The sequence below is a fragment of the Mustela lutreola genome, chromosome 3, assembly GCF_030435805.1.
Source record: "Mustela lutreola isolate mMusLut2 chromosome 3, mMusLut2.pri, whole genome shotgun sequence".
Classification (NCBI taxonomy): domain Eukaryota; kingdom Metazoa; phylum Chordata; class Mammalia; order Carnivora; family Mustelidae; genus Mustela; species Mustela lutreola.
The window spans coordinates 172,802,816-172,824,405 of NC_081292.1; the positions used below are offsets into that span (position 1 = coordinate 172,802,816).

At 40.2% G+C, this 21,590-nt stretch overlaps 2 protein-coding genes across 27 annotated transcripts in view; both read right to left on the minus strand.

The window, feature by feature from the left end:
• Positions 1 to 21,590, minus strand: part of SP100 (SP100 nuclear antigen) — a 90,345-nt gene that overhangs the window by 47,179 nt on the left and 21,576 nt on the right. For all 26 annotated transcript variants that reach the window (XR_009351990.1, XR_009351989.1, XM_059167763.1 and 23 more), the window contains exons 2-9: positions 16,846 to 17,008; positions 15,313 to 15,481; positions 12,544 to 12,627; positions 10,700 to 10,762; positions 9,746 to 9,895; positions 8,203 to 8,286; positions 5,007 to 5,123; positions 4,192 to 4,272 (exon numbers count right to left, since the gene is read on the minus strand). Coding sequence is in view for 24 of the 26 variants with exons in the window: in XM_059167763.1 (XP_059023746.1) it covers positions 4,192 to 4,272; positions 5,007 to 5,123; positions 8,203 to 8,286; positions 9,746 to 9,895; positions 10,700 to 10,762; positions 12,544 to 12,627; positions 15,313 to 15,481; positions 16,846 to 17,008 (911 nt within the window). In the remaining 2 variants the exon portion in view is untranslated. The remainder of the gene's footprint in view (positions 1 to 4,191; positions 4,273 to 5,006; positions 5,124 to 8,202; positions 8,287 to 9,745; positions 9,896 to 10,699; positions 10,763 to 12,543; positions 12,628 to 15,312; positions 15,482 to 16,845; positions 17,009 to 21,590) is intronic.
• On the minus strand, positions 2,456 to 4,164 carry LOC131827719 (PEST proteolytic signal-containing nuclear protein-like; the record flags this gene model as incomplete). The annotated part of the gene is made up of 1 exon (XM_059168666.1): positions 2,456 to 4,164. A coding segment is annotated over one exon (459 nt), but the record flags the coding sequence as incomplete, so codon positions are not given.

A 21,590-nucleotide genomic window follows, 5' to 3' on the forward strand; every position in this document is an offset into this window, starting at 1 on the left:
AGAATAGCTGATCAGAAGTCATTCTCCCATCAATAATTAAATAGCACAAATTATTCTTTGAAGGCTTTTTAAGTTTGGAACTGAAGACAATACTGTCAACAAACAGAGGTGCACCATGCTTACTCTTTTGAATAGAATATAAAGCATATTGGTAGAGAATAGATACATTACTGCAACCCTTTTGCATTAATACATGATAGTGCATAGAAAAAAAGATTGTCATTTTACCAGCATATTTTTGCTACATTTTCTATACATCAGTCAAATGGGCCCATGCAATTAAACAACAATCTATAGTGCCTTCCTGCCTCCTTCTACTTCCCAACAGGGTGAGAGAAATTAAATGCAGAAAATAGTCCCTAGAAGTTATAGAATCAAGGCACATAGAGCATGCTCAAAACAAGGTTCATCAGAAAAACAGCTCCGGATTTTGACTCCGAGTATTTGTCCTCCAGGGCTGCAATCCTAATGCTCTTACCCAGCGTAATCTGAAGTCGTGAGCAGGGAGCTTCTTGGGAGTCTCCTCTCTCACTTGATTCTAATAAGTCAAGATTATTGGTCACTGCACAAAGGAAGAGGGCTTTTTAGGGGTCTCAGCGTGTGACCAAGAAACTGAAATACTAACAGGAAATATCCTCATAAGAAAAGCTAGAAAAATCTAGAAAACCCATGCAAATTGTGGTCTGCAACAGTGCCACCCTGGTCTGTCCTTCTAAGCTACCTGCCTTCAGTGGTAGTCCCACTCCATTCCCTGTCCCCAGAGGCAAGGGGCAACTTTGCCCTGTTTGCTCTTCCCATACTATCTCCCTTCTACTTCTTACCCCTTCCACTGTCACTTCACACTTTCTTCATCTCTGCTGTTTCTAACCTTGGAAATCCTTTGTCAACAACCTCTTCTGGTCCCGCCCAATCCAGTGCATTTGCAAGGCTGAGAAATAATCTCTTGTGTCTGCCTCCTAGACATATTTGGGACTGCCTTTTAGAGCAGTTTGCTATACTAAGACAGAAGTTAAAATGTGTACCCTTTAAAACCTGAAGTGAATTTACATTTTACTTTGATGGATCTAGTAAGTAATAAGAATGATGTGTCATTTAAAATATTGTTCTTTGGTAACATCAGGACCAGGTAATATTTTTACTTGTTTTTAGGTCTTTTCCAAGTATGTTTCCCTGTTTAGGCATGTTTCTAATAACTTCTGGGTCAAGAAAGTAGAAAGGGGAAAAAAGTCACCCATGTGTACACAAAAGATCTGCAGACTTTAGGACCACTCATGCTACCCACAAAACTGAGGAAACATTTTGATAATTTAGAAAATCATTTTCAGCTTCAATTTTAAAGAGCAAAAATGCAGAATCCAGGATGCTGTCTTGTCTGTCCCTTTAATTCTCCATGGCACTTTGTAGAAGACCTTTAAACACTGATGTGATTGTGTTTTCTCTACAATGTCTGAGGTACTTAAGAATTTTATAAATTAAAAAGTAAGGTATTATTTGCAAAAGTCCTTGGAAAAGTCATTATCGATGCCATGACTTGCTGGAGAACTCTCAAAAACAATACTTTGGGTTTCAGAGTGCTCTATCTGGATCTTTTTTCTGCTAACACCGGTTAGCTGAATGAGTTGTCTTTTGACACAATTCAGTTTGTGCTCAGATGATGATATGATCTTCTAATAAAGGAATATTTAGCTTTCTGTTCCCTACAAAAATCACTGTAAAAATCCAATACCATATAAGCATAGAAACTAGCTAGTTAAAAAGAAAAATTTCATCATTTTGGTAGCCCCTTTCTCCTATATAATCAATACATGGGTGCTTGTATTGAAAAATAGGACCTATCAATTAATAGGCCTCATCTTAAAAAACTATATATACAATGATTTTTTAATCTTCCTGCATTTCCCAAAAAGGGAGAGTAAAATAAATGCAGAGACTGGGATTCCGGGATAAACTGAATCTATCATACAGAATAGGCACAGAATAAGGTGCATCAAACAGTAGATCTTTTTTTTTTTTTTTTTTTTTTTTTTTTTTTTTAGTTTGACAAATTTATTGGTATTTTAGTAAAGACATTCATCTCAGTCGTTTCTCTCCCATCTTGACCTTAGGTTAATATTTCACTTGAGTCAAGAAAAGAGTAAGTAGGAGAGGGATGTTATTTTAACATAAGCAGTAAAATGGACAAAAGTGGAAAGTTTGCCTACATTAAAGCAAGTTAAATTCATGTATCTTGATATAATTAAATCATGTAAGAACTAATAGTTCTATATACATTTCCATTGTTTTACTTGGGGCTTACTCTAAACTTAAATGCAAATGAACAAAATGTTAGGAATATATATATACAGGCTGCTTCTCCGGAGTTATTACCTATTAAAAGAGCTCAGCAAGTAGTTACCACCAATAAAATAATCTGAAGCTGCCTCCAAATTAAGCACTGCAGGAGTATTCAAAGAAATCATTATACTGTTTCTTTTATTTGTGACGAAGCTTTTAAAGATGTATTTAACGGTCACATTAAAAAATAATTTATACAAGAATTTAAAAAAAAAAAACCCTAGAATACATAGGTCTAACAACATATATGTGTCAACGAATCCATAAGATATGTTTAAAGATGCATTTTCTTTCTTCGGTACCTAAAATGTGCTTTTGAGAGGCCACTGGTTAATATGCATACACTTCAAATAAACCATATTACTGTACTAAAATAATTCTTGCATTAGGTTCAAATCAAATTTGCTTTCACAAGTTAGTAACTTAAATTAAGCTTAAACGAAGTTATAGCAAGTGCATCTTTCTCATTTTCATCTTCATACAATGTTGTTTTTTGGTGGTTCTACCTTTTAAAAATAAAAACAGCCAAATATTTAAGTATTATGTACATTTAAATTTTTGGTGGTGGTTTGTATTTTAAAAGAAACAGCTTCCTTACGATTTGCCTCAAGATCTGGTGGAAATGCTTACAGGAACTAGCTAGTAACAAAAACCAAGAGAAGCACATTCAAAATACTGATTTACTTTGGTAGCAAATGGTCTTTGAAGACTAAGGTAGACAAGACCCATTAAAGTGAAGTGGGCTATTTCCAATACTCAACAATTTACATAAAATTAAAAAAATTTTTTTGAAGAGCTAAGCATCTGTACCAACTGATAGCAATGCAATATCTAGTTTACAATGACTTGAAACAAAACAAATGCCCATTAGGGGGGAAAAAAGCCGTATTTTAATTTTATCTAACGTACTTTTTTCAGTCATAGGTCAGTAACATTTTCTTCCCAATACAATACTCCCTCTCTATAAGGCTGTTCCTGGGAGCCAGACACTTTAGGTTAATAAGGGAGTTAAGAGTAATTGCTTGCAGGTTAATAGACGATAACTTTTTGCGTTCCTCTTAATGTGCTAATAGTTGTGTCTAAAAAAATATGCAATTCTTAGAAAGGTACCATTTCTGATTTTTTATTATCTGTAACCTTTGGAAACTAATCACATGAAACTACAAAATTAGCAAATGTCTTGAAATCTGTATATAAAACATAAATTACCTCTAATTTCAAACTCTCATTTATTAGTGTACCACTCAATCTTAAAAAAAAAAAAAAAAAAAAAAAGGCGGCTCCAAAGATAGTCTTATACCATTCTTTAAAAAAGGAAACTGTTCCTTTTAACTTTACACCCACCCCCACACCCCAATTTCAACACATCATTTAATTGTCTTGGTCATGGACATTTCCAAGATGAGATTTTATATTTCGTTCCCAGAGCTTCTGGTTATCAGAAAAACCATGCTTTCCTTTATTGAAGGAGTTTGGTCCTGCTGATGTTGGTGTATCCCTTCCAATATTCTTCATCCTCATCTTTGCTTCTGGAGGCATTTCCTCTGGCTCACTATCTTCATCTTCATTAAAAGCTGCTGCTACTGAAAGGGTTTTTGGAGCAAGTGTTGGAACAGTTTCTTTAGGCTTACTTGATCCAAGTTTGATGGATATGGCTGAGGCTTTCTTTGTCGTCTGACTACCTATGGCAAATCCAAACTTGGAGATCTTTGTAGGTTTTGTTGGGAGGTCTGCAGCTTCTTCTTCAGCTGATCGCTTCTCAGCGCTGCGACTGGAACTTTCCCCTCCATTACTGGAAGAAACAGTAGATCTTAATTCAGCTTCTTGTAGCCAAAACCTGCTTTCTCACTTACTTACCAGGTCCACTTTCCAGTGTTGACATGGAGTCTTCTGGGGCCTTGTCTTCATCACTGGTTTCTTCCGAGTCACTGCTGATCACTGCACAGAGGAGCAAAGCCCTTTAGCTTCAGGGTGGGGCCAATGAGCCCACATAGCAGGCAATTCAGCAACAGGACCAGTAGGGAAACCTAGAAGCTAAGTTAACTCAAGGCACCCTAGACTGTGCTTGAATGTATCTGACCTGCAGGTTGCTCCAGTCCTAAACTAAAAGTGATGGAATTCATGCACAGAGGGCAGCGTTGCCCGCCCCAGCCAACACTCTTCTTCCCCCACCTTCATGTGACCTTCTACCCCTGCCCTCATGTGACCTCCTACTCTTTCCCCCCCCCCAACCTTTGGGCTCCCTATATCTTTTAGTCACAATTTATTCCACTTTCTTCTTGGCTTTGCCTATTTCCCTGACTTATGCCTCTTTTTCTGGCAGTGGTATCCCACTATAACTCTCTCTGTCTGCATGTGTTTCCTTCTTCATTCCCTCTCATGAATTTCTTGGCTCTTTGAAGTTTTTTTCCTTTTCTTCAACTTCTACCACAATACGTTCTTCTTTCGCTTTAGAAATAGTCTTCCATACTTTAGTACTTAAATCTACCATTTCTGTCTTTTTCTGATTACTGGGATTTTCTCCTGTGGAGCTCACTGTGTATGATGCTGGTTCCTCCCCTCTTGCCTCCATCCAAGGTCAATTGGGCTGCTTCGATGGACCCTGATGCCAAGTCTCAGCTCCTTGCCTGGAACTGGTGACTCAAATTACACACTCTTTCAGTCAGCCTTACCTATTACGTCAGATGCCTGGTTAAGTGTCGAGCTGAAAAATGGTTTTTCTTTCTTTATATCCACCAGATGCACAGAACAGGAATTGACTTGGATTCCATGGTTGGATAGCGGTGAGCCTAGATCAAATTGTAATGAAAGAGGAATTTCAAATTTTATTTGAATAGTGTACACACTGTTCACTACTATCGATAAGTCCTTCTCCCTGCAAATCCACTGCAGGGGAGAAGCTCTGTCCCTCCATCCCCTTCTTTCATGCTGCTTAACTGTGTCCCTTTCTCTGTGCCTCCCTGGTTTGGGGGGTTTTTTGTTTGTTTTTATTTTCTCTTCTCATCTTTTGATGAATTATTTTTTGCTTTTCTGTTTTAAAGATTTATTTATTTATTTTAGTGTGGGCAGAGGAAGAGAGCATCTCAGGCAAACTCTGTGCTGAGCATGGAGCCCAACGTGGGGCTCTGTCTCACATCCCCGAGATCATGACCTGAGCTGAAACCAAGAGTCAGATGCTTGGTGGGTGACTGAGCCACCCAGGAGCCCCACTTTTTGCTCTTTTAAAAATAAAAATTATATTCTCAGTAAAATGTGCATTGAAAAAAATGGGCAAGTCATAAATTTTGAATCATCACAAAGTAAGCATATCTGGGTAACTGTCACTGTGGTCAAGAAATGGAAGATTACGCATACCCTGGGAGACTCTTAGTGATGCCTCCCACTGACTGTCTCCAGCATGTAGCTCAAGTTAACGACATGCTCATCCCGACTTTTTTTCTTTTTTTAAAGATTTTTATTTATTTACTTGACAGACAAGAGATCACAAGTAGGCAGAGAGGCAGGCAGAGAGAGAGGAGGAAGCAGGCTCCCAGCGGAGCAGAGAGTCCGCAGCAGGGCTGGATCCCAGGACCTTGGGATCATGACCTGAGCCAAAGGCAGAGTCTTTTAACCCACTGAACCACCCAGGCGCCCCTCATCCTGACTTTTAATACTACTTATGATTAATTTTGCCCCTTCCAAAATATACATGTTTGTATAAATTGAATTATGTCCCTTCCTTCATTTGTTCTTTCTCTGTCTCTGTCATTTGGTGGGGGCAGGGAGACAATTTGGCTTCCTTTCTCAACATTATGTTTGTGAGAATCATCTGTATTTATTTTGCTTTTTAATTTCTGTATAGTATTCCATTGCGGAAATAACCCATGAAAAAATAAAACCATAAAAAATTCTTTTTTTTTTTTTTTGGGTTATTGGATCTTGCTGTTTCAAGATTTTGGCTATTATGAATAATACTGCTTTTCTGTGTGTTTCTTTTCTCTTTTTGAACATAGTGTGCATTTCTATTGGTTTCAGCTGAGGAATGTAATTGTCAAGTCACAAGCTGTGTGTATTTTCAATTTTGGGACTATCTACCAAACCGTATACAGTGCAAAGGCAGAGATATAATTGAGAGAGCTTGACAATTCAAGTAAACAAGCAGAATTTGGTATGGTGGGAATGTGGTGGAAGAGTGTCAGGGGGAGATTATGCAACTGTATGGGAGGTACCCTTCAACACTCCACACCAAGTTATGTTGACCTCATGCTGAGGATCACAGAGGGCACTAGGTTTAAATGAGAAAGCCATATGAACTGGTTGGCACTTCTGCAATGCTCATTGAGCTGAAGTATGGAGAACAGATTGAGGGGAGCAAGATAGGAGGGAGGAGGCCAGCAGGAAAGTTCCTCAACTTTGAAATGAGAAGTGATAGGAATCTGAATTAGTGTAAGCATCCTGGACATGGAGAGAAATGGGCAGTTTGGACATATTTTGAAGTTGGAATTGACAGAAATGGCAAATAAAGGAATGGTTATTTTAATCCACTGAATTTCAGGACTGTTTTTTACACAACAACAGGTAACTAATATAGTTTCTGAATAGAAATGACTTTCAGATCTTTGATTACAAGTCTTCAGGCACCTAAAGGAATGAATCTTGAAGACAGGTCTGGAGCTACACAGGTGTGTGGAGGAATCCACAGATCACAGGTGGTGACTGAAGTCATGAAGACATGAGATGCTTGGATAGAGGCCCATTTTTCCTCTGAGAGAGTGAAAGGGTCATTTGGTAATTATAGATACCTTAATGATGTCTTCTCAGTGGTATTAGGAAGAGCCCTCTGTGTCTTTTTTCTGGTGATCATCTTTTCAAATGGAACAATGTTCCATTTTTGTCTTCTCTCTCTTTATTTGGTCCACTCTCTTATCATTTTTTCACTCATGGTCCCTTAACCTATCCTCAACTCATTCCCTTTAGGCCTCCTCCCTATTTTTTCTATTTACTGGTATTAATTTCCTTCTGTCTATTTCTCTATTCATACTCTTTTTCTCAACATTCTTTATCACTATCTCCCAGGATCCAGCAGGTTCTAGGGTGAGTCAGAAGAGGTACCAAGGGGTCAAGAAAATACCAAAAATAAGATTTTCTTTCCATGTGTCCTAGGAGCCTCCTTGCCTCATCCTAGAACTAGCCCTGCTCTCCCCTACCAGATTTTTCAGTCTATCCATTCTCTGTTACATTTCCTACTTTCTCCTACTTGATCTCTGTTCCTTAATTATTAGTATGTCTTTCTGTATGCCTCTTCTATATTGATTTTTGTCTTTCTATTCATTTTTCTCATCTCAAGCATTCCAGTTATCACCAAAGTTCTCCTCCTATGTCACTGTCTCCCTACTCCAAGTCCCTCCAGTTGCCACTTTTTTTTCTAAAAGTCCTTCACCAGAGCTTCTGTACTTGCAAATCTGCAGTATCATGAGCAGAGCTTCTGTACTTGCAAATCTGCAGTATCATGCATGGCTTCCATGTTTCTGTTACAACTTCTGAGAAGCAAGTTGCAACTCATTTCTTTTCACCAACTCCACAAAATGGTACTGTTTAGATTCTATGTCAATTTATCTAAAGCCCATGTTGTTCCTGTACTTTGTCATTTGCTGTTCTTTGGTTCACTTTTTTAATATTTTCTCTCTCTGTATTCTCTCCTCAGGGACATGCCCTCATCAAAGAGCTCAGCTCTCTTTCCCCCTTGCATCTCACATGACTTAGAAGTAGCCAGAGGCTGTGCACAAGGCTGTGGGTCTTGGATATTGTATCAGAGAACAAAGGAAAGCTTTTGCTCTCATAGAAAAACAAAGATAGAATTAGAAAATTGGTAAGATAAGTGATAATTACTTTTTCCATCACAGGGCAATGGGATGGGTGTGTCTTCTCTTGTGTCTCTGTTATTCACTTGGATGGGTTCTTGTTCACAGGACTCTGAGGATAAAAAAGACCACAGCTGAGACCCTGCAGAGCCCTCCCTGTTCTGCCTATTTGCATTTTGGTACACCGCACTTGACTTCTCTTTTCTTCTCATGTTTCTCTTTACAGCTTGTCTGTAATATTTTGTCACCTTAACCTTCACCCCATGAAAGTGCTGGTGCTTCAGTGATTCTGTGATCAAGCTCTCCCTGACTACTTGGAACTTTTCTTTCTGTCTCTCTTCCTTCTTGGGGCACTAACTTTTCACCCTTTGTCTCTTCATTTATTCTTCCTAACTTTTTCCTTTCCTCTCCTTTCCTTTCCCTTTTTTTTTTCTTTTCTCCGTTTCTCTTATTTTCTTTTTTAATTTAGGAAAACCTAATTTAATAGGCATACATATGGGGAATCCACATGGACATGGGATTCCAAACATCATGAGACAACATGAAGCTTATCTGAGCTTGGGAGAGGGATAGGGGCCTGAGGATACATAGGGGAGAAAAGTCATTAGCAAGAAAGTCAAAGGAGATGTTTGGAAAAACATGTAACATTGTTCTATTATACAGGTAAGTTCTTTCTTAGGTAAAGAGGAGTCTCTGTTAGTATTTCTCTTCCTGGAATAGGCTCTCCTTTCCAGGATATATTGAGGCAGTTATGGAGAAGGCAGAGCACCTTTCCTGCATCTGCTACATTTTTATTTTAACTCAAAATAATCTTTATGCCTAAATGGCAGCTTGCCCTGGGCCCCAATACTTAATGTATACTGTGAAGTTTTCTTTTTCTTTTTTCTTCAAATTTGGGTATCTTTAAACTTAATATCCAGTTTCTTCTGCTGAGGCTGTATGCAAACTGATACTACTATAGCATGTCCTGATTTTCTCTGCCTTGCTCCTTAGCCAGAAACAGTCTTTTTTTCTCTTTAAATTTCTATAGCATGTACCCACGTCTCTCACATATTTCTTATTTTGCTTTGTATTTTATTTGTCTGTGTACTCCTTTAATTTTCTTAGTAGCTTTTGAAGATCTTAAAGTCAGAATGCATTTTCAGCCCCTAGCCTGCAACTTTTCTATCAACAAGAAGTATTCCAACACTGAGAAAATTTAAAAGCACCCGGAACATATTTTGTATATTTTCCATTACATGTAGGCAAATATTGCTCTTTCAGTTAAACAGTACAATTTAGTTCATTTAGCATTTTTATCAGCAGGAAAATTGTAGAAGTTGGCAATTCCGATCTCACCCAATGCCAGCTTCTAATCCAGTAAAAAATAAGTAGCTTGCAAAAGCTAACACTTCCTAATTTCCTTCCTCCCATCAATATATCAAGCTGCATCCTTGCCTTCTCTGTATCTGCATGAGCTTCCCTTCTTTGTTAATAGATGTTTCCTTAAGTTCAGCATGACTCCATTCTTTGCCACCAACAAGGACTGCTTAGGCCTCTACAATCATGCAAACCCAGGCAATCAGTCTTACCTGCTGGCTCAGATTCTTGGGCATATTCCTCATTTGCTTGTTGGACTTCTTGTGCATCATTTTTGTCACTGGTTGTATCTGTTCTGTTTCCATTTATCTGCTCTGCTTCGCAGAGGTTCTCCAAGGGCCCATTTTCGGATGGGGCTGTACCTAAACCATGTTTTAATTCATAGATATTTTATTTGCCCTCTGCATCAATCAGGGTCCAACAAGAAAATACAAATCACTCTAAGGTTTTGCAGCACAGAGGATTCCATCCAGGGGTTGGTTATACAATTGATATATACATTGAAGTCCAAATAGAAGAATGCAGTGACCAGAAGAATACTTAACAGGACACTGTGGGAGGGACCAAGGGTGTGCTCCGAGGTCAGGGTCACTGGGTGGATAGAAGGTGGCCCATGGGGGGGCACCTGCAGCGGGGAGCCTGCTTTCCTTCCTCTCTCTCTGCCTGCCTCTCTGCCTGCTTGTGATCTCTGTCTGTCAAATAAATTAAAAAAAAAAAAAAAAAGAAGGTGGCCCATGGCTGGCCTGCTTGGTGGGAAGTGGCATCATGGATGAGATGCAGTCACTGTCAGATTTGTAGACAAAGGCAGTGATGGGGAAATATCCAGCTTCTTCCTTTCTCCTGTTCTCTGATACCTTGTTAGTGTCCCATGTCTGCAGCCCAGCAGGAAGCCAGCAACAAAGGGGGCTAGCAAGTAAGTCCACAGGGACCAGTGGCCAGTGGCCAGCAGAGCAGAACAGGGGAAGGTAAGGAATGAATCCTAGGGCAAACACCCCAGGACTTCCTTATAGAAATTGAGAAGTAAAGAAAGAAATTCTGGGCAATCAGTGATTAAACATACACACACACCCCTGCAACCACCCTCCTCCTGGCCCCCGCCACCTCTCAGCACATTCCAGAATGGGACAAGAACACAAAGGGTCAGAATACAGTCAACAGGAACAGACCGTGATCAGACGAGGATTGGGGGCACGACGAGGTCAGGCTTCGATAACAGTTTTCACCAGTTCCTAGGGGGGAAGAAATTGCAAGTTCATTTCAGAAATTGAAGTATTCTCTGTGCCATTCTCTCCTAATTCCATTTTTTATAAAGCAAGAATTGAAGATCCCCTCCAGGTAGCCATACAGAGATTATGTGGACTTGACAGAACCCATGCAACCCTTGCAGTCAGACCCCAACTGGCAGAGTAGAGGAATGGGGTCAGCTGCACCCCGGGCTAAAAGGGTCTCAGCCAGACCACCTCACTGCATGTCCAATTCGAAGCACTTGAGTAACTGGTGATGGCTTATCCTGACTCCCATGGCCATAGTGAAACTGCCTTTGTTCCCAGAGCTTTCCCTGACCAGTGGAATTACTCAGGTCCTCCATAGCTCTGCTGACTCATCCCCACCTCCTCTTCCTCTACACCCTCCCTCTACACATCTGTTCCGTCTTTCTCATTGGCCTTTCCTTGAGGATTCCATGTCCAATTCTCCTCTACCTCCTTTCATTCTTGGTATTCTTTTTTCTGTATCTTTCTCTGCATATATTTCCCTTTTGTCTCATGCTTCTGTCTTTTCCATTAGAATACCGGAGTGGCAGTACAGGGTTAAGAATGCAGGCTCTGTCCCAGCCAGAAGGTAGAAACCACCCATCATTAACTGAAGAATGAATAAGCAACATGTGATGAATATATCATACAAGGGAATGCTCTTCACCAAGAAAAAGGAACGAAGAACCACATTCATGCCACAACATAGATGAACCCTGAAAATACTGAGCTGTGTGAAAGAAGCCAGACATGAAGGGCGTGTTGATATGATTCCATTTACATGTAATGTCTGGAATAGGTAAATCCAAAAAGACAGAAATGAGATGAGTAGTAGCCAGAGGCTAGGCAAGAGGGGCACAGGGAGTGATATGGAGTTCCCTTCTGAGGCGATCAGAATGTTTTGCAACCAGACAGAGGTGGTGATTGCACAATATTGTGAATGCACCAAATATCATTAACCATACACTTTAAAATGGTTAATTTTATGTTATGTGAATTTTTACTGTGCGTGAATTCACACACACACACACACACACACACACAGGCTCCGGGTTCAGAAGGCCTGGGTTCACCCTTGCTCATCTGACCCTAGGCCAACAAAAAACACAGCCTCTGGATTTCAATTTCCTTATCTATAAAATGGGCACATAAGCAATGCCAACCTCCAATGGTAGCCTGACCACTAAACCTACAACCATCCCCATAAATGTTCAACCAGTGAGATGTTAATAACACAGCTATTTCCTTTCTTCTCTTTCATTTCCCTCCTTCTCTCACTCAAAGTACCCACACCCTCCCTTCAATCTTCTTACCACTTCCTCTTTTCTCTCTCTGTGTGACTGGCTTTCCCCTTGACTCTCTGGGCTCTTGAACAACATCCCCCACATTGAAATCAGCCCTTCCGCCATCATTTTATTTTGACCATGGCCCCTTTACAGCTTCACATCAATCTTTTCCTACAGGGACTTTTTAAAATCACAATTACTTCCTGATAGCGAATCTGCTTAAATCTGGTTTACTCTCACACTGAGATTCTGTCCCTTTGTCTCGGTTATAGACCCAACGGTCTCTTGTCATAGCTACTCCTCCAGGATTTGGCCTCTACTTAGACACGTATGTAAACACCCCTCCCTGCCTTTTCCTTGGTCCTTAACACTTCTTCCCTGATTCCCCAAATACACTCCAGGACTCAGGGCTGAGTTCCCTTTCTCCTTTTCTTCTTTGCTGATGAGAATCAGTGTTTATCAGGTTACAATCACCTTGTTCAATGCTCAGTTGGGTATGAGGACTGTTGTCCACCTCTTCTTCGTCACTTTCTTGGTAATTAATTTTCTCTTGGATTGCTGAAGACAGGGAGACAGAAGGAGGCAACAGGGATCCCATCAGAGACAAGGAACAACACCTCGAAATTACACAGTTAACAACTCCCAAGCCTCAGGTCACTCAAGCTCAGTGCCTCTGATCCTCCTTGTAAAGCTCCCCCATCATCCCTGGGTAGAAAGGGAACTCCCAGCAAGAGAGTCTATGTTTCCCACACAGAAAGGAGCCACTCCAATATAAGGAAACATTATGATGCTGTTACTCTTATAAAAGAATTTGCGGATGGGCAGAAAAAGCATATATCAAAGTAAATAATAGAAGTGAAATGTGTTTCTGAACTGTTCAAACTGAAAGGAAGAAATAGGTATCCTCTGGGGAAGAGCTAGGCTCTCAGAGAGATCCACAGGTATGAAAGAAAAAGATGCTCTGAAGATGCTGCTAGACAAGAGGAGAGCTGGGGCACGGAGGGTGAGCTCTTCCCAAAGACACAAAGCAGAGGACACCTGGAGGAACAAGACAGACCTCCCAGGGGCTCAGATACCAGGAACAGAGGAAGGACACTCTGCAGCTCTGAGCAGGGAGCACGGATAGCTGCACTGGAGGATCTCCCCACAGGCCTCCCCAGGCCTGGGGAGGTCTCCAATCACGGGAGGGAGGGACACCAGCCAGCACCCCTGCCTGTAGGTGACCCAGCACACATGGAAGGAAGAAAATAAACTAGGAAGCCTGGAGGGAGTTCAGGGAGGAGGGGACCCCACAGAGTCAGGGAACCTGCTGCTCCAGGGCCCATGGCAGGAGCTCCTCCTGGGGCAGGACCTGCAGGCGTGAGTTGCATGGAACAGTGGGAGCCACGGATGCTTTGTCATCTCAGGACCTGGCCTCACACCCTGGCAAAACCAGGTGGAAGATTCAAGAAGAACAAAGGGAAAGGTGTAGGGGGTCTGTGTGCGTGTAGGTGGTTCCCCGGGGGCTCAGGGGGCTCTGAGCATGGGATGAAGGTGGGACTGAGCAGCAGGAGAGGGTGCTGCACCCCAGGCCACAGCCCTCAGATTCTGGGCTTTGGGTCGCTGATGTACAGCTCCCATGGACAACAATGTGGGGAAGGCAACTGCTGCCATCTCCCAGGGGCAGGTGGGTGGCAACAAGTGTAGGTGAAGAGCACCCCAGCTCAGGGAGCTCCACATACAGGTGATGTGCACACTGATCCTGGAAAGGGGGGGGTCCCTGCAGTCCATGAAGAGAATCAGAGCCCCTGAGATATGGGCAATACAAGTATACACCATTCCCTCTGTTCCCATGGTCCAGGACATGCTGGTTACCAATATCATATTGACAACTGCCTTTATTCCATTTCAAACTGGACTGACCTGCTGTTGAAATTATTTTGTTTTTAATTAGATAGGGTGACTACTGACACAAGTTAACAAACCACATGCTTTATACATGCTTTTTAATTTTTTCCTTGTTTATAAAAACTGTTGATATCTCTTTATTGCCTACTAATAACCTTTCAATTGCTTAGCTTTATACGGTTGACTTTCTAAAATTTTCTTCAAACTTATCTCTCATGAATCAGCTCCACATTCTGCTTCTCACTCTCTGAGACAAATTGAATTTGTCTATGAGGACACACTAGGTCCTTTCACACTCCACGCTTGATTGCATAGTGCCAACCCTCTTCAGGACACAGCGACATTCTTCTTGTGTTTTTATCCCTTATCTGGAGAACTCCACTGGCACCAAACTGTGTTGGAATAAAAAGTTTCCCAGTCAAGTTAAAATATATATATATCTATAAGCATAGATATATAAAGAGCATTCTCTTAACTCTTGCAGTTCTTAAAATAAATTAAAATGAAGTTATTTTTAAAATAAAATAAGAATCATGTTTTCCCAGGAAAAAAATTGAGAATTAAGCCTTTAGTTTTGTGATTATTTGAATAATGTTTGTTTCACCCCTTGTGGAGAAAGAGTTAACAGAACCAATTCTCCTTAAGTGTAAATTTGACCTTGGGTTAACTTTCTGGCTCATTACTTTGGAAACCTGAAGAAGGTGGGTTTTCTTCTACTAGGCCAACATTGGCCTAGTTAATACCTAGTTTAGCCCTAGTTTAGAGATAAAAACGATTGGTAAATTGCATGTGGATGGGGAGGGACCATCTACAGACTACAAAGCAGGCTTTGGTCTTCCTTCAAAGTGGTGACACTTACAACTTGATTTGTCCCTAGTAGGGCTCCCGAATGTTATGACTATAGCGCTGTTACATGACTGAGCACTGTTACATGGGCATGGTGCTGCTAAGCCAGAGTGCAGCCTACATCCACAGACACTCGACGGAATAGTAGTTACCTTGGTGGACTGCTGTGTGGGTCTCCACAAGGAGTCCCACAGAAGAGGAGCAACTGATGCTGCCCTGTGGGGATGCTGGGTTTCCTATCATTTGTCCTTCTGAGTAAATCTGAAGCCACTTTGGCTCTGATTGTCCTGTGAGTCTAAATGCCTAGTTAAGCAGACCTATACTCTAGGTGGTTGTTGTACCATAGTTATTATACCATAGCTTTGAGAAGGTTCACAATTTGTATTTTCTCTACTGTTATATCCCCCTTGCCCCAGCACTGCCTGTGGAACATTGTAGGCGCTCAGTATATATTTGTCCAAAAAAAAAAGTGGCCCTGGGTGTCAAAAGGTAGATAATAAACCCAATTACCAAATTCGAAGCTCTTGTAAATGTGATTTAAATTAGGGTATTCTTGTCTGTTGACCTCACTGAACAATGCTTCCAGAAGTGGCAGGTCAAATGTCTTCTCCAGTTCATTGAGAACATTATACGCCACTCTTGGTACAGGGACCAGGTTTCTACAAGAATCTTGACAATCCTTAAAAAAATATTAAATGGAGAAAATATAAATACAGACTTCCAAGTTACAGAGGAGCCCTAGAAAGTGATTTCATGGGTAATGTTTTCCAATTTCCCTGCACATGTATCTTCTCATAAAGTTTTAGAATTTCTATTTATTTGTTTAGATACTACGTGAAACAAGTAAATCCTGCCTCCTTAAAAACATTCCCTTGTGAAACAGATCTCTCTTCACCTTCATCTACATTAAATTACATATAAGTGGGCGCCTGGGTGGCTCAGTGGGTTAAGCCGCTGCCTTCGGCTCAGGTCATGATCTCAGGGTCCTGGGATCGAGTCCCGCATGGGGCTCTCTGCTCAGCAGGGAGCCTGCTTCCCTCTCTCTCTCTCTGCCTGCCTCTCCATCTACTTGTGTTTTCTCTCTGTCAAATAAATAAACAAAATCTTTAAAAATAATAATAATAAATAAATAAATAAATAAATTACATATAAGTAAGAGCAGTTTTGAAAAATAACAGTAGGCTCAAAACTAAATGATGTGTAGCCCTTTAGGAATCTGGCCAGATGTTTTAGGAATAGACTAAGAGCAGCTGTCCTGTTCCAGGGATGACCTTTCCCTTTTCCCCATGACGGACTTGGCCTGGAAGAACTCAAGGAAACCATGTGACAGTTCTCTCCTTTTGTGAATTTGGCCACAGAGAATGTATATTCATACAGCAAAGAGAAGACTTGAATCTCTGTATGTCCAGCAATGCCTATTGATAAAATCAAACCCAAATTCCAAGACTCCAGAAATACCACAAAAAAGAAAAAGAAATAGAAAAAACAAAACAAAAAAGCCCTAAAAACTGAAAACTGCTAGCAAAAGAATAATAATCATCAATTCCCAAATTTCCTAATGGGACATCAATTCCCTGTAGATTTTAATGTTCTCAGATCTAATCACTCAAATTAATGCCCACTGAAATGATATCTGTCAATTATTATTTTATTAAATTAACTCACTTAAGTTTTACATAAATTTATTAAAATTACCTTTAATTCTCAGTTTATGCTATATTCTACATGTTCCTACAAGGCATTACATATCTATGGAGCACCTCTGTTTCAGGTTCAGCCCATTTGCTATGCTATTCAGCCCAACTCCAGGGGGCAGCACAAAGCACCTTTCCTTCAGTGAGAAGCGGGATTATCTCTGGTGACAACTGATTCTCCTTTTCCTTTTTACCTTATGGTAACACCTGCAACAATACTTGAAAAAGTCCCCACTCATAGGAGACTCCTCAGTCAGTTAGTTGTGCCTGATGTTTGGGTCCAAGATATCAAAATATAACTCCATTTGGGGCCAGTTTACCAAAGAGTGACATAATAAACATTACTTACATCATACATTTTATTGCTGATGAGTTCACGGTCCCGGAGGCACTCAAAGAAAGGAAATGGCTTTTTTATTGCATTTGAAATCTCCACCTTGTGTTTTTTGAAGTGTTTGAATAGAGTCTCATAGACAAGTCTGTCATCATTGTACTGGTCTTCCGTGGATGTCCTAGGAAGGAAGGGTACCATGTGAAAATGGTCACGAAGATTCCAAGATGCTTGTGGAGGCTGTGAGATTTATATGAACAATAAGCGGGGCAAAACTAACATATATAAAGTAAATAGGGCTGAGCAGAGACAGAATAAATGGAATTGAAGTAATAAGCAAAGACATGATGAAGAAAGCATGAAGGTTAAGAAAGACTTAAGTGTGGGACCGGAAAAGTCTATTCCAATCTGTGTGGATCAAAGCCATTATAAAGATACCTTCACGTATCTGAAATATTTTTGTAATTAAAAAAATTAAATTTAAACAAAATTGAGATGGAGTGAACAAAGGAATGAAAAGCAATGGAATAAACTGTACTCCTTTTAGAAAAAAGGAAAGCAATGGGATAAAAGTTTAACCTTGAAAATACTTAACAACTAAGAGGAAAAAAAAATATCAGAAAGATAAAAATCAGTTCTCCCCCTATAGCTGTTAAGAGAAATGCTATCCTACATTATAAAATTAGCTTATAAAGGATAAGATGTGGTTAATAGTGATATGAAACAGTATAAATTTATAATATCACAAGAATATCAAACATTTCTCCTGGGACATCTGGTCCTACTTTGTGTTAATATAAATCTATCCTGATTATTGTTATATATAGTGAATCTTTTCAGGCATCTGAATTTCAGAAATCACTGATGTTTCTTGTGAAAGTAATTTTAAACCTCAGTCTCTAATTCCAATTTTTAGTTGATCATTTTATTGCTCTAATAATAATGTTTTAATCAACATCTTGTATTACAAAAAGACTTAGAAGCTTTCTTTGTCAAACCAGAAGAGAATTATTGTGACTTCCCAGCACTTAGTATGCCTCGGGGAATAATAATGTCACATCGTTATGTCAAATTCCTGCAAAAGAAATGTTTCAGTTCAAAGACTGCAGATAGAAAAGAAGCATTTGTCTTCTCTTTTATTAAAAGCCCTGCTAAAATGATAATAAAGAAATTCACAATGACAAAGAGAATTGTGGGGCAATGAGCCCAAGAGAGATTTCAATGAAAATCTCAATGACAAAAGTGGTCAGAAGAGTGCTAATAATTACTGTTGTAGGTGAAGGGTGTTCTCAGAGGTCAGAAAAACAACAGGTATGCCCTGAAGAACCCCGAAGAGGCAGCAGAGATCACAAGGGAGACAGGGTGCTGAAAATGTACATGTTATTTTAAAAATGGAGAACGGAATAGTGTACCTCTAACCCTCACCCTACCAGCTGACCACCTAGAGCCAGGCAGCCTCTCAAAGGCAAACACTGCTGACCTATTACTTGTGTGAATTTTGCCTCTTACTGGCTTTCATATGCATGGATAATCCATCATGTTTCCTTTATGCCTGACATTTGCTCATCATCCATACTGCTGGATGAATGGAAGTTTGTTCCTTTTTATAGCTGAAAGTATTCCATTGTGTGGACCTACCACAATCTGCTTATTTATTTTCCTGTTGATGGACACTTAGATTGATTCCAGTTTGGGACTTGTATGAATAAAGCCGCTGTTCTTGTACACTTCCTTTTATGGCATGACGTTTTCATTCCTCTTGGGTAAATAATTAGGAGCAGATCATTGCATGAGTATGCTTAGCCACTTTAGAATCTGCCAAACTGTTTTTCGCAGTCTATTAGAAATAGTTTTTCTCATTTTACCCATTCTCATGAGTATGATGTAGGATCTCATACAGTTTTAATTTTATTCCTTTAATGACTCATGACATTGAGCATGCTTTCATATGTTGATTGGCAATTCATGAATCTCCTTTTGTAAAGTGTCTGTTCAAGTTTTTGACCCATTTATATTGTCAGGTTGCCTTTTACTGTTTACTGATGTGTAGCAGTTTGTTTTACATTATGGAGAGAAGTGTTTTCGTTTAATTAATGTATTACATTTTCTTCCAGTCTGTGGTTCACTTAACCATGTGTTTTGATGAGGAGAAATTTTTAATTTTGAGGAAGCCAATTCCATCAGTTCTTTTCTTCTGTGGTTAATAACTTTAATGTACTAAGAAATCTTTGCCTACCACAAGTTAATGGAACTATTAAAAAAGCAATTTACAATGTAAGCATGGGTTTATTTCTGGATTTTCTATTTTGTACCACTCATCTGTTTGTCTGTCCTTATACCAATAGCATATTGGCTTGCAGACTCTATAGCTTATAGAAAGTCTTGATGTCAGTTAGGGAAAAATTGTCTTGGCTTTTCTCATATGTCTCTTAAAATCAATTTGTCAGTTTCTATAAGAAAAGCCTTTGGGATTTTTATTCAGTTTACATTGAAACTTCAAACAAATTTGATGACAACTGATAATAATATGGAGCTCCAATCTGTTAACATTGTATAGCTCTTAACATTGTATAGCTCTCCATTTATTTAGTTTTCCTTCCAGAAGAGTTCATAGTTTTCAGTACAGAAGTCATATACCTCTAGGCTGGGGAATTTTAGAAACAAAACAGATGAACAAAGGGGAAGGGAAGGAAAAATAAAATAAGTCAGAAACAGAAAGAGGCAAATCATAGGAAACTCTTAACTATAGGGAACAAACAAGGTTGCTGGAGGGGAGGTCATAGGGGGATGGGGTAATTGGGTGATGGGCATGAAGGAGGGCACTTGATGTAATGAACACTGGGTGTTACATGTAATTGATGAATAAATTTTACCTCAATACTAATAATAAACTATGTGTTAACTAAATTGAATTAAAAAAAGAAGTCATACACATCTTTCATTAAACTTATTCCTAACTAGAAATGGTATTGGGAATACTCTGTTACAAGGTCCCTTGCTACAGATGAAATGGTGGAAACTATACTGAAATCTGTAGGCAATCACTAAAAACATTTGAAAAGAAGTACATGAGAGACTGTAGACTCTGGGAAACAAACTGAGGGTTTTGGAGGGGAGGGGGGTGGAAGGTTGGGTGAACCTGGTGGTGGGTATTATGGAGGGCACATATTGCACGAAGCACTGGGTGTGGTGCATAAACAATGAATTCTGGAACACTAAAAAAATTTTTTTTTAAATTTCTAAATTCATAGAAGTTTGAAAACTAAAAAAAAAAGAAAGAAAGAAAAGAAGTACAATTGATATGTTAATAGAAGAGACAAGATAGGATCATATAAAATGCTAACTTAAAACCAGACAAGGCAGGAAAAAAGAAAGAAAAAGAAACAAAGCAAATGCAAGGACTAAGGAACAATAACAAACATGCTAGATATTGATGCATTTTATAAATAATTACATTCAGTGTGAATGGTCTAAATACTCCAATAAAAAGCAGAGCTTGTCTGTGGGGGAACTAAGATGGTGGCATAGTAGGACCCTAGGCTCATCTTGTCCCTCAAACACAACTAGATAATTATCAAATCATTCCGAATACCCAAGAAATCAACCTCAGGACTGACAGAACAAACTGCATGATGAGAGGGAGAGAAGAGGCCACATTGAGGAAGGTAGGAAGTGCAGAAACATGGCTGAGGAGTGATACAGATCACAGGTGCTGCAGAGGGAAGGGAGCCCTGGTTGTGGAGAAAGGTGAGGGAGAGAGAGAGAGGAGCATACAGAGTTATGCACAAGGAGAACACTTCCCAAAGTCACTGGCTGGGAAAATGAGAGGGGCTGATTTTCGTGAATTCTTGCCACCAGTGGGGCTTGAAGACTGGAATTTTAAAGGTTGGTGGGCATAGTGAGATAGAGCCCTGAGGGCATTGCTCTGGTCCTGGAGTAAAGGCAGGGGAACAACCCTGGGACAGATGGTACAACAAGAGGGGGTCCCCTGGGCAGGCAGTGGGGAGGTGATTCACTCTTCTTGGAGCACATCCCTGAGGGGTAGCATTCACAGAAATGCCTCTCCAGGGACAAAGCTGCCAATAAACACTATTTCTGTCTCCCCGCCCTCAGCCTAAGCACGGAGCCACCTGACTAGAGCAGCTCAGTCCCAACACTGGCTGTCTAGTCTGCTTGCCCCAAGTCCCACACCCCTGCAATCTGGCATGACTACCCTTCTCAGTTAGATCTCCCTCAGTCCAAGCACAGTGAGACCCTCCCCCAGAAGATCAGCATAGGATCCCACCACAGCACATCCTTAAAGTTTTTAGTTTTAAAATTTTTATTTATTTATTTTTTTAGAGTGAGTGCGTGCAAGCAGAGGGAGGGGCAGAGGGAGAGAATCCCAAGCAAACTCCATACCAAGCACTGAGCCTGACACAGGGCTCGATCTTAGAACCCCAAGACCATGATCTGAGCTGAAACCAAGAGTCAGTCACATAATCAACTGAGTCACCCAGGTGCTCAAGTTTGGAGTTTTAAAAGTTAGCAGGTTTGGGATAGAGCCTGGAAGGCACTGTGCTGCTTCAGGAGAAAAGGCAGGTAAGCAACCCAGAGACAGACAGTGTGAAAACAGCTATCTTAAAAATGCCTGGGATGCAAAGGGGGATATTATTCACTCTTCCAGGAGTGCTTTCCTGAGAGCAGCAAGCATGGAGACCCCTGTCTGGGAACAAAGCAGCTGGCTGGTACCATTTCCTTGCTCCACTCCTCAGCATAAACAC